Source organism: Mustela nigripes, chromosome 2 (assembly GCF_022355385.1).
Source record: "Mustela nigripes isolate SB6536 chromosome 2, MUSNIG.SB6536, whole genome shotgun sequence".
NCBI classification, from domain to species: Eukaryota; Metazoa; Chordata; class Mammalia; order Carnivora; family Mustelidae; genus Mustela; species Mustela nigripes.
In genome coordinates this window covers 41,430,081-41,448,387 of record NC_081558.1, presented here as the reverse complement: position 1 = coordinate 41,448,387, position 18,307 = coordinate 41,430,081, and the positions used below count along the sequence as shown (strand labels likewise).

The 18,307-nt window shown below is 38.4% G+C and overlaps 1 protein-coding gene across 1 annotated transcript in view; it reads left to right on the top strand.

Annotated features, from left to right (window-relative positions):
* Window positions 1–18,307, top strand: part of CNTN3 (contactin 3) — a 338,845-nt gene that overhangs the window by 239,487 nt on the left and 81,051 nt on the right. The window contains exons 9-11 of the mRNA XM_059390166.1: window positions 2,475–2,611; window positions 3,546–3,675; window positions 5,933–6,083. Coding sequence (XP_059246149.1) covers window positions 2,475–2,611; window positions 3,546–3,675; window positions 5,933–6,083 — 418 coding nt within the window. The remainder of the gene's footprint in view (window positions 1–2,474; window positions 2,612–3,545; window positions 3,676–5,932; window positions 6,084–18,307) is intronic.

Here is an 18,307-nt window from a genome sequence, read left to right as displayed (position 1 = left end):
TACATGCTGATGGGATGATGAAGAGCTGGGTTGGTGAGCACGTAAGCCATGTGAATGTTCGGCTCCAAAACCATCCAGAACAAGTGCCTTTTTCTCATAGGAGAAAACTCCAAAGAAGCCTTTCCGAGAAACCATTACTTGACCCAGGGTAAGAAGTGAGCATTATAAGGAAACAGAAGATATTCCAAGTGCCTGAATGTTTCAGCAGGAGTGTTTTAGCTCTGTGGAACAGCAAATAATAAACAATTACATGCCTCCTAGGACAAGAAATTCAAAGCTAAACTGTGTTCAAGTACCTTAGAATAAGGGCCCTGCTCAGTTTCTTGGTCATTTTGATTCTACCCTTATCTCTCTTTTCCCTTCCTCTGCATGATAGTCTCTGGTAGTGTCACAAAATGGCTGCCAGGCATAGTGACTAGAATATCAATTTTTGCTCATTCTTCCTGTCTCCAAAACATCTTGAAATTCCTTTCTCAAATCTCATTGCCCACAGTTTAGTCCTAAAACAATCACTAGCAAGGAGAATTGTCTTAAACAACTTCAGAGCCTCTGTTTGGAACAGGGAATATGGTCAGGTTCCCCTAAATTTTATGGACAGTGTGAGGTGATGGAAGAAAGGATAGTTCAAAGAGAAATGGGGATGATTTTACAAATAAAGAAAGGAGAAACTGGATACACAAGGGATAACTAACGTCATCCGGTATACTGACTAGATAAGATAGACTACTGCTTTATTCCATTAGGTAGGTGATATGCTATATACCCAAGAAATCAGAAATTAATGAGATAGGGTGTTTCATGAAAGTTACACTACATTTCTGGCTTGCCTGGTATATTCTACCAGTGCATGGCATTTTTCTGGTTATCCATTCTATTATTTCATGTAAGAAATGGTCTGATAGGATATTTGGATCTCATGTGATAGAATAAGACGGGAAATCACAATTAACATGGCAGTCGTGATCTCAGGATTAGCTTCAGTCCGGCAAATTATCCTCCCGTTTGGAGGAGGAGAATGGTGGTAATATGAAGCCAGTGGAATTTTTTGCTAGAAACTTGAGTCTTAGGTCAAGGACTCATGTGTGAGTCTCTTCGGAGTCTTACTCCATGAAGGCTGATATTTCCCAAAAGAAGAAAATGTGTTTTAATGTAAGTAGAGTGAAGTGATTTTAAACTGAACTACACTTCAGACTGGGCACATCATTTATATAAAAAATAATAATGTAAAATTTAGACCAGTACATTTTCTCTAAAAGCTAAATAGCTACATTTTCATTTCAATTTCCTTTATAAAGAAAAAATAAAAAAGCAATTTTACAAGATAGGAATGGAAAGACAAATCTTCCCATGGTTGCAATTAAATAGAAATAGATAAACTGTTTCTCCATATGGAGGATGCAAATGTGAATCCCACAGTAGACATCACATGCATAATGCAATGTGAAACCAGTAAGACATCTCACCTCCCAGTTTTGGATTTAAAATGCAAGCTGAGACTTGGCTGAATATACTGTGTCTATTGAGTGGCTTCAGTTGTAAGCGGTATGTTGCTTTCATCTGTAAAAAGAATTTTCCAAATATCTTCTAAAATGATAAATCCACTTGATGCTGCTGATTTGCATACATAATTTAAGGTTGCATGAGCAACTTCTTTTTCATAAAAAATCGTATGATTCAAATTGAACCAATTTATCCATCTTTCTCTGCCTTCATTTTAATTCACACAGAGGTTCATAAGATGCTCATTGGCTTGTATTTAATTAAAAGTTATTTCTAACTTGAGGGAAATGTTTTTTTCCTCAGCTCTCAAAGTTTCCCTTCTACGGATATTAATTTTTAGTGCATAATTAAGACTAGTATCTGCTGTCATTCATGTATTAAGTTGTCATCAGTTGTGACCTTATGATTCACAAATGCGCTTGGAAAGGAGTCTGTTTTGTGTACCTGCATTACCAGCTACTAATACACATCTGAATTATATAATACAGTGCTGGGGCACCTGGGTGGCTCAGCCCATTAATCCTCTGACTCTTGATTTTTGGCTCAGGTCATATCTCAAGGTCATGAGATCAAGCCCAACCTCAGGCTCTGTGCTGGGTATGGAGCCTGGTTAAGATTCTGAGATTCTCTCTCTCTCCCTCTCCTGCCCCCCATCCCCATCCCTCTGCTCTCTCCCTCTTAAAAAAAAAAAGAAAGAAAGAAAGAATGAAAAGAACATAACACAGTGCCCAGAATTTTGAAAACAGAGAAGGCATAATGAGTTTGGCTTAGGAAGTGACAGATTGCAACATTCATTCTCAAATCTAGAAATGTTTCCCACATCCACTTAGTAAATAGGGTATTAAATATAATTTTAGCCACTATGCTCATATTAATCCATTGTTCACAGTGTTTAGATCCATTTGTAGAAAGTATTTACTTTTTATTTGCTGGGTGGTTTGATTTTTTTTTTTTTTTTTTTTTTCTCCTTGCAGCAAAGCCTCATTGGGTTCAGCTCATAAAAGATGTAGAAATAGCAGTGGAAGACAATCTTTTTTGGGAATGCCGGGCAAGTGGTAAGCCCAAACCCTCCTACCGATGGTTGAAAAATGGAGAAGCCCTTGTGCTCGAGGTAAGGTAGTGAGGCTAGTTAATCTTTCTTCCCTTCATTTTGTTTTGAATAAATGCCTTCCTCATACCTAGTGCCAAAGTCAATTCTTGAGTTTGCACACATTCATTTGCATCTAAAAAGGAGTAAAGGGGGGAAATCTATAAAATCAAGTACCCAGTCTGCCAAGAAGGAAATGTTTTCAACAAATGAATTTCACCGGGAAAAGATGATTTTATGATTTTTGTCTAAAACTGATTACTTTTTTTTTATTTTGTTTTTGAAACTAGAGAAGACCTGACTTTAATCAAATGTGGAGTATAATTTCTTTTTCCATGTATGACAACTTGATATGGCCTCTGGAGACAAAATGTGTTGTTACGTGGTTACCTTCTTACATGAGTACTTATTTTCTCAATCAATTTCTTTCTTAAGCCATGTAATTTCTGTTCTTTTTAAAAAATCGTGTACTAAGTCAGTTAGGTTCCTTCAAATTTCTATATATAACCTGTCATAGTACCTACACACCCTTAATAAATATATTTTCTGGAACCTTTTCTAATGTACAGAATTTATAATGTCTTTAATTTGCATGATTACAAAAATGGTGAAAACCTTTCCAGTTGACAGGATAGAAGCATTGATACATTTTTTAAAGTCTACAACTTTAACCATAGGGAAAACTAAATGCCCACAGTATTTTACCTCTCACTTTGTTATTTATTTTACTGATAGACATTTGGACTGAAGGGTGTTTATTAATATTTCTAATGTGTGGCTATTATGTTAAATCAGTCTAAGATTTTCAAATAAGGAAATGTTACCATTTCAGGCCAGATTGCCTAATACTCTGAAGGAAATGAGGGAGGTTTGTGTATGATTGAAAGAATAGTGGTTTTCATTTTTCCTTTAAAATGATATATACATTTATATGCAAGAGATTTTTGTTATCATCTAGGAGAGAATACAGATAGAAAATGGTGCCCTTACAATATCGAACCTAAATGTGACTGATTCTGGCATGTTCCAGTGCATCGCAGAAAACAAACATGGTCTCGTCTATTCCAGTGCTGAACTTAAGGTTGTAGGTAAGACTAAGCTTCTCTTCTCATATTTTTTTTTTCTTAAATCTTCATTTTTGCTAAAACCAGAAATATTTACTTCTCCTATTATATTCCTATAGCATCTACAGTCTAGCAATAGTATCATCATTCAAGATTTTTAATCAGGGAATTTTTTTTATGATTTCTAAGGAAAAGCAGCAATTGTGGCCTGCATAAGCTTCAAAGGTTGAAATAGTGCAATGGTAATGAAACAGTGTTGACCTCAAACATCTTATCCAACTCTGATATTATAAACTAACCAATGCCTTTGAAGAGAATAAGTGAACTTGGTGTTTTCTGTTGCCAGGCCAGAAAAGTAAACAGAATTCAAAACAATATTTTACTGATCCACAAGGAGTTGCTTTTGTTTTTAGAGACCCTACTCAAAGCATCCAGCATTGGGCATACTGAAGTTTTAATTAACAAGGCTCCAATATTTGAAGTTCTGAATTATTTTCTTCTTCTTGCACTTTAAGTATATGAAAGTATAGAAAATATTATATCATGTTTAGGGCGATTATCCAGAAAAATACTTGTAAGAGGTAAATGCCCGAAATCAACCAGAATAATGAGAGGATAGCATAGCATGAAACACATAAGAGAGAAAGAAGAAGTGAAATTTATTGCTCCATGTAATGAAAGTACAGATTTGGATTGGAGCAGAGCATGATCCTGGGCTCAAGCATCATCACATCATCAGGGTCTACATGGTGCTCCCCAACACATTCAGTTTTCATGACTATATCAGTCTAATGGAAGAAGGACAGCTTTGCTCTGAATTTCCCCCTGCTTGTTCTCTCTCTCTCAAGTAAATGCATAAAATCTCTTAAAAAGTTTTAAAAATGTATTGTAATTCATTCAATAAAAAGGGCTTTTTTTAGTTGAAAGTACTATTTTAAGATCCTAAGTTTTAATGCCAGTGACCTCTGGGTAACATATCTTCTTTATCCATAATCTAATATATAACTATATAATATAATTTGCTATATGATCTCCACTTACCCAGAAAAAAAAAATACATTGTATTCACTGGAATTTTCCTTCAAACAGAACATTAGACATTAGGAGAAATGCACTTTTTTCACATTTGCAATAAAAGGAAGGCTGATTTTCTGGGAAAAGTATCATTTCATTCAAACAATACATTATTATGTATCTTGAATTTCAGGTGTTGTTTCAGGATCAGCACTGTGTGCATTATTACCACATATAAGGTTCTCTACATATTATTATGTTTAATGTTACTGTAATGTTACTGTAATGTTAATGTAGTAATTCCTATTATATATTCCTCCAACAAAGAAGTTAAACCTAACCATGTAAAAATTTTATAATAGATCTTGATAACTTTTATGCAAGAGAATAATAATTCAGTATTCAGCCTTCATTCTACAGACATTTACTGAGTACCTACTGAGTGCCAGATGCTGTGCCACGTGCTGAGTCTCAGCAATCACGGGAGAGACTGACTCTATTGTTGCCTGATAGAACTAACTTTCAAGAAATTTTTGTGATAAATGTCTTTCATTCTTTTTTTTTTTTTAAAGATTTTATTTATTTATTTGACAGTGAGAAATCACAGGTAGGCAGAGAGGCAGGCAGAGAGAGAGGGGGAAGCAGGCTCTCTGCTGAGCAGAGTGCCCGATGCGGGACTTGATCCCAGGACCCTGAGATCATGACCTGAGCCGAAGGCAGCGGCTTAACCCACTGAGCCACCCAGGTGCCCCAAATTTCTTTCATTCTAATAGCTTCCGATTGAGCTATTTTAAAACTTCACAGTCAACTGGGGGCTTGGGTGGCTCAGTCAGTTAAATGTCTGCCTTTAGTTCAGGTCATGACCCCAGGGTCCTGGGATAGAGTCCCATGTCGAGCTCCCTGCTCTATGGGGAGTCTGCTTCTCTCTCTGCCTCTCTCTTTCTCTCTCACTCTGTCTCTCATGAATTAAAAAAAAAAAAAAAAAAAAAAACCTTCACAATAAACTTCAAAAATTCCTATGTAAGGTAATCATCCCAAGATTTAGAACTTCTAGAAAACACAGTAGTAGGAATTGGTTTTTAAGCCCCCAAATCCTGTGAGCGGTGCCCAGTCAATTAAGTAAATCAAGTACTGACATCTGTGTGTTGGGAAACTTTCAAAGTGGTTATAAAGTCAACCTTGGAACTTCCAGGAATTTTAAAATATTAAATTCTAATTTATTTAATAAATAATAAATTATCATTCTCTCATCTTTCTTGCCTTTCAGCTTCTGCTCCAGATTTTTCAAAGACTCCAATGAAGAAGCTGATTCAGGTACAAGTGGGCAGCGTGGTCAGCTTAGACTGTAAACCTAGAGCCTCCCCCAAACCACTCTGTTCATGGAAGAAAGGAGACGTGATTGTGCAGGAGAATGAAAGGTATTTTGTTGTCCAAAGTAATGGTGATTTGCTTGCTTCTTTCTTTCCCTGGTGTGTCAAAGTAGGTTTTCAATATGAAACAAGTACAATACAAGTTGTTGAAAAATGAAGATGGTAGTATTTTTGGTTCTGTAATACTCTCATGAAGATAGTAAGCAATTTTTGAAACCTATATTTTTAAAGATTTTATTTATTTATTTGAGAGAGACAGCAAGATAGTGAAAGAGCCTGAGTGAAGAGAGGGCCAGAAGGAGAGGGAGAAGCAGACTCCCCGCTGAGCAGGGAGCCCAATGTGGGGCTCCATCCCAGGACCCTGAGATGGTGACCCGAGCTGAAGGCAGGTGCTTAACGGACTTCTGCCACCAGGGCACCCCAATTTTTGAAATCTAAAAAGAGGTAGATAGATCATCTGTCTTCTTCCCATACAGAATACCTTAGTTTAGCAAGGATTTCCCTTCTCAGCCACCTGGTTAGACTCAAAATAGAATGATGAAATGTCAGTCCTGGATCCAGGTGAGCCCATATCCTAGGACAAAGAAGAGAAGATATAATAAAAGCATATGCCAAATAAATGCCAATGTTGCTGTAGCTTTATACTGAAATAATTTAGCATTCCTGGTATTAGTTTAAGCAAAGGCTTTCGTGGTTTCCTGATTGTTATAATAACATTTAAAATGAGGAGGAAGAATGAGGCTTACAGGTACCGCCTATAGACCAAGACTGCCTGGGTTCAATTCATTCTGCCTTTTTCTTACACAATGAAAAGTTTTATTTCCTTGACTCCTTTTCTTATTTTTTTAAAATTTATTTATTTGTTCTAGGGAGAAAGAGCACAAGTGGGGGGAGGGGCGGCAGGAGATAGGGAGAGAGAATCCTCAAGCAGACTCCCCACTGACCATGGAGCCCGACTCGGGGCTGCATCCCAGGACCCTGAGATCACCACCTGAGCAGAAATCAAGAGCAGACCCCTTAACTGACCATGCCACCCAGGAGCCCTGTCATTTTCTCATTTTTGATGTGTATGAAGATATGAGTGTGTTAAGGGGACTGTTAGCCAGATGAACTATATAAATATCCCTACAGCCCTTAAGTCACTATCTGGTGATGAGTAAACATAAATACTAGCTATTATTATTTGTTGAGCACTTAATGACATGCCAGGTATTATGCTCAGAGCTTGTGAAAAATAGAGTCTTGACCCCAAAGGCATCCATGTCCTTATCCCGTAAACCTATAATTGTGTTACATACATGACAAAAGAAAACAATTCAAGTTGAAGATGAAATGAAAGTTACTAAGCAGGTGGCTTCAAGATAGGGAGATTATCCTGGATTATGCGGTGAGGTTCGCAGTAACCATCTGAACACTCGTAAGGGAAAGAGGATGACAGAAGCGTTTGTCAGAGCTGTGTGACAATTAAGGATGAGGCAGGAGACATTTCAAACTTCAGAGGGACTTCATTTGCTATCTCTGGCTTTGAAGATGGTGAAAGGGAGCCATGAGCGAAGGATTTTGGATGGCTTTTAAAGGAAAGCCAGTAAGGAAAGCAGGATTTTAGCCCCATAGCCACAGTGAACTGAATTCTATCAACAACCTCAAGGAACATTTACTAATTCTGAACCTTCCCAAGGAACATAGCCCAGGCGGTATCTTGATTTTGGTCCAGTGATACCTGTACTGGACATCTGATTTCCATAACTATATAATAATAAATTTGTGTTATTTTAGGCCAATTTATTAAACTTACAGTAATTTATTACAGAAGCAGGTAGAAACTGATGCAGAAGTCTACATTATCTACATTGTCATTATCTCTTTTAAGCATCCCTGGAACTCTATGATGTGCTGTAGATCATATAACCCTTTTCATTTTACTAATGAGAAAAACAAAACTTTGATTATATAATTTGCCTCAAGTCACATAGCCAGGCTTTTAATCCGAGTCTGACTCTAGACATAACAGCTAAGCATTTTCCCTGTCACATTTTTATATAGGGAGTCCAGAATTTTTGAGGTGGTCTTAGCCTTTGCAGTCATGGAATCCAAATTACTCTTTCTGGAGATGAGGGAACACAAACAATAAAACCCTAGGCCAAGAAACGTGGATTTCCTTTTTAAAAATTATAGTGTCTTAACGCAGAGAACCAAGTTGAACTGCTTGTATGTTACCAAGACACCAAGGTATTTTTTTTCTTTTTTTAAATTTTTACTTATTTATTTATTTATTTATTTATATTTTTATTTTATTTATTTAATTTTTTTGAGGATTGATTTATTTATTTGACAGACAGAAATCACAAGGAGGCAGAGAGGCAGGCAGAGAGAGGAGGAAGCATGCTCCCTGCTGAGCAGAGAGCCCGATGTGGGGCTCTATCCCAGGATCCTGGGATCATGACCTGAGCCAAAAGCAGAGGCTTTAACCCACTGAGCCACACTGGCGTCCGATTATTTTTTTATTTTTTATAAACATATAATATATTTTTATCCCCAGGGGTACAGGTCTGTGAATCGCCAGGTTTACACACTTCACAGCACTCACCATAGCACATACCCTCCCCAATGTCCATAACCCCATCCCCCGTCTCCCAACCCCCCTCCCCCCAGCAACCCTCAGTCTTAACCAAGGTATTTTTTTTTTTAAGATTTTATTTATTTATTTGACAGAGATCACAAGTAGGCAGAAAGGCAGGCAGAGAGAGGGAGTGGGGAAAGCAGGCTCCCCGCTGAGCAGAGAGCCCGACGCGGGGACTGATCCCAGGACCCCGAGAACACAACCTGGGGCACCTGGGTAGCTCAATGGGTTGAGCCTCTACCAAGGTATTTTTGTGAGTTGGTATGACAGCACCACTTGCTGTTCCTCCTGTATTTAATGGGAGACACTTCCATTAAAGACAGCCACAGCAGGATGACAAGGCAAAGTTGTGAGCTGAGTGGTTGAACACAATCCAGCTAAATGTTGGGCCTCACAGAATGGATTTCTGGAACAGGAAGTTAATTAATGATTTGGAGTTTAATTTTGTAAACCAGCTGAAACAAATGTAGGCTTGTGGCACAAATTAGTTAATTGTGGCTCTATTGGAAGTGAAGTCTTCTTGTATAACTGCTGACTTTTTGTGTTCAAAAAAGTTTTAAATAGTTTTAACTGTTTACATAAATTAAATAGTGGTTAAATCCCAAGGACTTCAGTGCTTTCCACAATAATAAACCCACTTGTCCTCACAGTAGTGCCTATAGGAGGCAGAGGTTTTTAATCTTAATTTCAAAAGTGGATAAGAAGATTAAGAGTTTTAGCTACAGGCACACAAGGAGGGATTTACTCCCACATTATAGAGTAATAGGGTAAAGCAGGAAAAAGAAGTATAAATTCTGGAATCTCATCTGGGGTTTCTGACTTAGCCACCTTCTACCTTGGTGCCATTAGGTCCCTTACGTAACATGTTTGAGTCTTATTTTCCTCACTCATGAAAGACATCATAATTCCTACCTTATATAGTTGCTCTAAAGTGAGCGTTTAGCCTAATGTCTGATATTTGCAGATACACTGATGAGTAAGTATAAAGATATATTACTAATAAAATGTTGAAAATAACAGTGGCTGAGAAAGATAGAAGTTTTTTGCTTTTTAGTTGGGTGGCTCATTAACTGATTCATGCCTGTAAAGGTTGGTTGTTAGGACTGCCTGGAATCCACAATTTTCAGGGACACAGACTCCTTCTATCATGCTGTTCCACTATCTTCATATCCTGAATCAAGAGGGCTCCCTTGGCTTTAGCTTCTCAGTGTCCTCTCCCAGTAACAGGAAGGAGGAAGATAGAAATCAGGATATACTTCTTTCCCTTTTTAGGAACTTCCCAGAAGTTCCATACAATAATTTCTTTTATGCCCTACTGGACAGAAATTAGTTGCCAGGCCAAACTTAAATGCAAGGGAGGCTGAGGAATATGGGGCGTTTTTTTGTTTTGTTTTGTTTTTGTTTTCATGGGCACATAGGTATCCAGTGAGAAATTGGGATTTTTTTTTTTTTAATTGGGAATACATTTTAAGTGGAAAGAGGAAGATGGTTTACTCTTGCAATGTATCCTGTTATAAATGTTACTTCTGTTCATTTGAGGACTACTGACCTCCATTTCATTTTAAATATTTCCAACATCTCTATGAATGAGGAAACGTTTAGTTACAAAATAGGGTTAAGAAGAGGAAACATGTTTAAGAAGAGGGTCATAGTGTTTCAGTCCCTTCCAAGTATCTTAGTCTGGGCTTTTATAGCGCAATACCATATACCAGATGGTTTATGAACAACAGAAATTTATTTTTGCTCAGTTCTGGGCATTGTAGTCTGAGATCAGGATTCCAGCTTGGTCAAGCTCTGAGAAGGGACATCTTCTGGGTTTCGGTAGCAATCTTCTTATATGCTCACATGGCAGATAGAGAGCAAGAGAGCTCTCGGGTCTCAAAAAAGGCACTAATCCCATTCATGAGGCACCAACCCCCCCTCCCGCCTCTGCTCAGGATCTAATCACCTCCAAAAGACCCAACTTCCTAATAGCATCACACTGGGGATTATGGTTTTACTTATGAATTTTGAGGAGACCCAAACATCAGTACATAGCACAAAGTCTGGTGCTTTGGATTTTGCTTTTATCTCTTTGGACAGCAAAAGCACTGATGAGCCAGAGGCTTGAAGCTTAGGGAGAAGGCTGTTAGAGGCAATTATTGAACAAGTTGTACTTTTGAATCTTCTCCAAGTTCATGTGAAATCAGAGTGGGCCTCGGCCATCACTTGGCAGCGAAAGCCCCATGTCTGTCCCTCTTGACTTGGTCTGCAGTCTTATGCCAAACTGGGGAAGCACTTTAAATGATAGATTTATTGTGATGGTTCAGTCATTGGCTGTTGCAACTTGAAACATGTCAATTCACATCAGATTTGGGGAACAGATGAATTTATTGGCACATTTGAAACTGTAAGAGAAGACAAAATTTTGGGAGGTTGGGAGGGTATTTATGGCAAGATTTTAAATATGTTAGCTTTTTAGGTTTGTTTTTGTTTTTTATATGAACTTGGGTTTGTCCATGAATGAGAAACTTGTAAGGAGGAAAGCTTTCTCCACCCTAGTGTAGGGAATGCTGGTGGCAAATAAACTTGATTAAGCCAACACATACATGTACTTTATTATGTAAAGCCTAAATCATGAAAAAAGTAATGTTAAATTGGGGGGAAAAAGTCTAAGGATTTAAGATGTCCTAAAAATGTATAAGCTACTATAGGTCTACTATGTAAATCACACAATACATTTGAACAATTATAATCAACCTGGTTTGTAAGTTTCTATATCAGCACCGTACCAGCTTTGTAATTAATGCATCAGTGATAGTAGTGGGGATCTAAGTCAGTGAGTCACCTAAATTACAGAATAGTTTTGAAGAAATCAGTGTTCCTGCTTGAAGTCCAGAGAGCATTTCAAGCTAAGGTAGTAGGGGAATTAATTCCCAGCAGAGGTCTTAGAAAAGCTGCTCTGAATAGATAAGATCTTACAATGCCAGTAATGATTCCTGAGGTCTCAAAAGCAAGTGCTCATTCATTTATTGGAAAATATTTTGAGTACTCACTCTGTGCTAGGCATCAGATATTTAATTTTTTATCAGACAAGTCCCTGGGTATAAAGATAAGCAACACAGAGAAGTTACAGTAACACTCAATGGGAAACTACAGTATGTTCAGTGATTACCAGAGAAGTCCCCATCTACGGATTAGGGATCTGGGCAGGCTTTCTGGGGAATGTAATCTGTACAGAAAGAGTTGAAAGGTGACTAGAGTTTACTGAAGAAGAATGCTTCAGGCAGAGGAAAAGGATGTGGAAGGGCACGGGACAAAGGGGCTTATGAACTTGAGTAGCTTCAGGTTACTTCAAGTGTAAAGTGCTTTGTGAGGGTGGATACAGACAGCAGGGCTGCAGATGTGAGCCGGGATATTACTGGGAAGGACATGGAATCCAAATCAAGAAGCCTGGGCTTTTTTCCACAGGCACTGAGGAGCAACAGAGTAAAATCAAATTAGCAGAATTAGAAGATCAAATTTAATTTTGATATGTTCTTTAGAAGAAAATCATAATGGTGGCAGTGGGGAACATGGATTGGAGTGGCAGAAAGACTTGAGGCAAGAATCTCAATCAGTAAAAATTCACCTACCCAAACAAGAGAGTATGATAGGCTGAAGTAAAGAAAAGGCAATGAAAAGGGAGAGAAGTACTGAGGAATTAGAGAAGGGGTTAAGTTCACTGGACCTAGGAGTTGATTAGATTAATGATCTGAAGAAACAGAAAGAGTCAAGGCTACATCCTAAATTTCCAGCTTAGACATCAGGGAGCACGGTAGACCTATTCAGTGAGACAAACAACATTATAGAAAGAACAGAGTAAGCACAAATATAAGTGCTATTTGGGATTGTTGGTATTTGAAATGTTTTTTGAAAACCCAGCTAAATATATGAGCATACAGGGGTTGACCAAATGACTTTGGAACTCGGGAGAAAGGCTTGAGCAACAGATAGACATTTAGGTGTTCTGAGCATGACATCTTAGCTGAAACCGTGGCACTGAATAAAATTGTCTTGGAAGGTATGTAGCACTAAATGGTAGATGGTCAACACCTTATCTCTGAAGCTGATGGAAACTAAAGTTATGGGGTATAGAAGTCTGTTTTTATAGTCTCAGATAAATGGCATACAGTCCTAATTTGTAAGCAATCAATTTACTAAGTAAAGGTCAATATTAAGTCACCTAGTGTGCAAATATTCTAATCTTTGAAATTACTAGCATCAATGTGGAGCAAAGTTGCTATTATTGTTTGCTTTTTCTTTTTGTTTTGTATTTGTATCATCCACTACTGAGAAAAGTTGTTGTGCTTTTTTTCTCCCTTGCAAGAAACAGGTTTTCTGAATAAACAGAAATGCCCTGCCCCATTGAGTGTTCAGTGGTAGTACTCCAGCTGTCAGTATTTTAGTGTTTTTTTTTTTAATTCATTCATTCATTTGCTTATAATCCACATATTTTCAAAAAAGGCTGGACTTGAAATAGGATGTTTTTTCTCCTTTAAGCAAAGTAAAATTGGAAAAGACTCTAGAGAATGCAAGCAGGCATGGTATTCAAGAGGAAATAGCCAGTTGGCATATTTTAAAGAATGTTTAACTTTTCTCTTTCACTTAGTGGTACTTACAATGCATTAGCCAATTATTTTTAAAAATGGGGCTTTCAGTTGAATGCTATTACTTATAATAGTAAATATTTTATTGCAATAGCCTCAATTTGAAAGAAAATCAAAGAATGGCCCATTACTTCTAATTAAACACATTAAAATTGTTTCAGATGTTCTCGGCAGCATTTAATATTATAGAAATTTAAATGCTTTTTATAGAAAGAAATAGTAAAGATTTTTTCCAAATATTAATACCCATAATCCACACAATACTTTTAAAATGTATTAACCAATTCTTAACATGCTTTTTACATATAGTTAAGAAACTGGCTTTGAAAATCCAGTAAGAATTATATTCTGTATCAATCCATTTATATAACTGCTGAAAAAGGCACAGCCTTTGGGACAGAAAATAGTGGTCACTGTTGCCAGAGTGGCTGGAGGGGTTGACTATTTAAGGACATGGGGAACTTTTAGGCGTGAGGGATTTGTTCTAGATCTTGACCTTAACATGGTCATAACCATGACCACACTAACTTATTAAAACTAACAGAACTGCATACCAAAAAGGGTGAATCACACCATAAATAAATTATATTTTATTCTTTAAGCAAAAATTTACATTCAATCTTACATTAGATTCATCCTGAATTCATGAGTAGCTTCATAGAGAAATTGAAAGGCTCAAGAAATGCTCCCAACAGGTCCCTTTTGCCTTCTGTGAAACATCAGCTAATTCCACGACAGCACTGAGAAGCAGCATTGAAATTTTTGCCAGTAACCAGAAGAATTCTGTCAGAGCAAGAGCCACTTGGCATTTGCACCACTGCTACCACGAGTCACTACAGTCTTGCTCTGTAAAGATATGTCTAGGAGTTATGTGACTATCAGCAAATCTGTTAGATGGCACTTCCTCTTGTCTCAAGCTCTTAGATGAAGAGCAGGGATTCCTTTGCCAAAGTTTCTGTCTTTATTCTTTCCCCATTTCCCCCACATTTCTTCGCTCCTCTCTGTCTAAATACAGTGGAGCCTGGCTTTGTTGTTGTTGTTGTTGTTTCATAGTGTTCAAAATGCTGCTCCCTTCTCTGTCTGCCGTCTGTTGCCCTCTTTCACCCAAAGAACTGGATTCTGTAACAGCTGGTACCTCACAGCGACCCAACACAGATAGAAGCTCAGTGCATTTCAGTTCATCTACCCTTGGGCAAACAGCTAAGATCTTGGGTAATTCTTTATCCCTGTACTTTTAGGTCCAAATTAATCCTGAAATGATGAACTTAGAAGATCAAAGGAGACTTTTATTTAATGTGTGTCGTATTGCCCCTTTCAGAACTTGGATATTAGTTGAATAGAGATTGACATCCTTGCTCCCTCTACAGAGGAGGTACTCATCCTGTCCACTTATTTCATCTTTATTCAGCAGTGGGAGCTGTGCCCAGCACTGGGAATACACAGATGAATACAAAACAGCAAGAGCACTTAGGGAGCCCAGTCATGGTATATTCATAGTTTGGAAAAGTTAGCCATGGGATAGACTATATGATCATGGTGATCATATAATTTATTCTGTAAACTGAGATATTTTGAGGGGAAAGGGGGCACTGCTAGCATTTAACCTTCAAGACAATACATATAAACTGTGCTGGTCTGAGGAAACTGGACACTGCCCCCTTGTATAAAATGGGGGTGTACAGAATTGAGTAAGAAGCACAGAGAAGAGATGCTGTCCCAGCCATGGAAGCTAGGAAAGCAGCTCCACAGAAGGAGAGGCATCTTATAGGATGCAATCCTGGAGCTGTGTTCTAAAGGATCTATAAAATCTAACAGGGGAAAGGAGTAGGTAAAACACCGTCTGAACAAAATGGTGGATGGCATAGACAGAGATGAATTGGGTTATTTATTCTAACTGTGTCTTTACTAAAGTCCCTATATGATCAGGAAAATAAGGAGGCCTGACCTGAATTCTTTTCCAGAGAGAGCACCATCTCCCTCTCTCAGAGGATGTGAACATCGGGTGACCATTTTTATTAGAGGGGAGATTGAGAAACCTCAGTAAGTATGCAACAGTCTCAGAGAGTAGAGAACAGCCCACTTCCCTGTCTGGGTTCCCTAACCCACACCTCCATTTCTCTCATGCTTCCAGCTATAAAGAAAAGAGGAAAGGGTGCATTTGCTCCTTACATCCCATGGCCTCTGAGAAGATTAAGCTAGTATTTAACAATGAAGATAATCAAGAGAAAACTCAATGCAATCCAGACTTTTGGGTTGGCATAGGGCTCCTGGGAAGCCATCCTAACCACGTCCTCTTTGCCATCCCCCACCCCATCCACCATCCACCACCAGAACATGCTTAGGGAGCTTCTCCCATTAACCACAGACATCTAAGTTTCTGTGTAGGTATTTGTGTCATTATTTACGTGAATTATTTATGCCTATTGGCATGCAGCATACTAAGTACTGTGGACATGGTTTGCTGTGTCAGATGAAGCCAAACGTAGGTTTGATTTCCTTCTTGACTTAATTTTAACAAAGCATCAGAATCAGAAAGGTGTGGGTTAGATCTTGACACTTCAATTACCATGGAGGTAGAGCGAGGCCCATTATTTAACCTCTGAGTCTCATTTTCTTGTTTGTGAAATGGGGTCTTACTGCAAAGTTAGCCAGTTTGTTAGGTGGTATTTTCTTGGCACATACTCTTAGCAAAGGTTGGACAAAAATACTAACCTTCCCTGACAAGCAAAGGAAGGACAAAGTTTCCTTTGGAAAAATGATGTCCAGCTCTGTCCCTGCTCCATTTCTCTCACATTTCTTTATCTCAGGGGACTCGAGCTGCGGAGATAAAAATAGGATAGTGTGTGTGTGAAGCATTTCTTATAGTGGCTTCTGGATTTGGATATTGCTGCTCATGTTGCTTTTAGTATTAACTGTTTTCATCATGTTGCTCAGATACTTTAGGAGTAAAAAGATTGGGTTTAAAAGTGAGTAAAGACTTTTGTTTTTACAACTCTCAGCTGAGTTTTCATTACTTCAGCCTCCTGAAGTAAATAAATTTTACCTAAATGTTATTAAAGAAACTGCTGCTTTCTTTTTTTTGAAAGATTTTATCTGAGAGAGAAAGAGAAAACACGAGTGGGGGAGGGGCAGAGCAATGAAAGGGACAAGCAGGCTCCCTGCTGAGCACGGAGCCCAGTGCAGCCAATCCCAGGACCCTGAGATCATGATCTGAGCCAAAGTCAGATGCTTAACTGACTGAGCAACCTAGGCACCCCAAGAAATTGCTGCTTTCTTCTTCTTCTTTTTTAAGATTTGATTTATTTATTTGTCAGAGAGAGAGAGGGAAGGAGCACAAGCAGGGGAAGCAGGAGGCAGAGGGAGAAGTAGGCTCTCTGCTGAACAAGGAGCCAGGTGCAGGACTCAAGCCACCCAGGCATCCCAGAATTGATGCTTTCAAAAATCATATCAGCTAAATTTTGCAAATGACCATGCAGTTCTTAAACTCATATTTCAAGTTTGATTTTTATGAATTATTAAAGTTAAGGCCACTTTAAAAAATATTTTGTCAGTGTCATGATTTTGGTAAGAGTATGTGTTTTACTTCCTGGGTGTGTTTACCCATACCACATCTGTTTGGTCATAAAGCATTTCTACTCAAGCTGCAAGATTCTATACATGCTTACCTACAGCCCAGCCAATGTTCTGTTTTTTTACTGAAAATTGAAAGAAAAAAATATATTAATGGTATTGTAGAAACTTACATTATCATCACATACTACCTTTGCTTTTTTTCCTGATAATGTGTTTAAGATAGGAAAAATCACATGCTTTCTCTCAAAGTAAGGATATTGACTCTTTTAACACTATCAACTTAGAGGACAGGGGTATGTACCATTGCCTTTTGAATAAATTTTAAGAGAAAGGAGAAATGGACAGAATTTTTATTTTATCCTGGGTTTTTTACTCTTATAATTTCCTCTGGCTGGAATATCTTTTCTCCTCAACCTAGAAAACCCAAACTTGTCCCTCAAGGTCTGGCTTATTGTTACTCATGGTGGGAACTTCCCCCAAACCCAGTGGAGCGAGATTAATTGCCCTTTCTTCTGCTTTACCCTTATGGTTTCTTTATCCAATTGTATCACCTAACACAGTGCATTATAACTGTTTGTGCAGAAGGCCGTCTTCCCTGGGTTCTCAGAGAGCCTTTTGCTTATCTATCCTGGCCGCCTCAGGCTCTGCTCCATATACTTGTTTGTTCATTTCAACATTCATTTATTCCTCAAATATTTAACATCTACATCTCCCATTAACTATTGTTGCATAGCAAATCACTGTGAAAGCCAGTGGTATAAAAACAGTCACTTTGTTAGATTTCACTGTTTTGTGGGTCAGAAATTGGGAAAAGGCTCAACCATGAGATCATAATCTATGATCTGTTACATAAATTCTAATGAGTTGGTACTAGGTATTAGCTTAGCTTGTCTCCCATGACTGTAGTGGGGTAGTGGCTAGAGCGAGAGCAGCTGGGAGCTGGCTGTTCCCTGCGTGTTCTCTTTGGCAGCCCCAAGCCCTTTCCATGTGTTTTCTCCACGTGGGCTAATTTATGCTTCCTCACAGCACGCTGTCTCTAGGGATTTGAAATGTTTACAAGGCAGCTAATGCGGGTTCGTGAATGAATGAATATTCAAGGTAGCAAGATGGAAGGTGAGTCGTCTAGGCTCAGAAGCCCACTTTTCTAGCATTCCACTGGTTATTAAGGAATCCCCAGGTTCACAGGGAAGGAAATTAGAGTCTACCTCTTGATGAGAGAGTAGCAAGATTCTAGGGGAGCAGGTATGATGGGAAATCTAACTGTAGCCACCTTTGGGAAGTGCAGTCTGGCATACTTCCTACATGCCATGCATTGCCCTGGGCTTTGAGGAAATCACACAAATAGGACAGCCACAGTCCCTTCTTCAAGGGACTTGCAGAAGGGAAATAGAGAATATAGATAAGTTGAAAAAGACCTCGTAGAAATTGCAGATGGGAGAGGCAGAGTACAT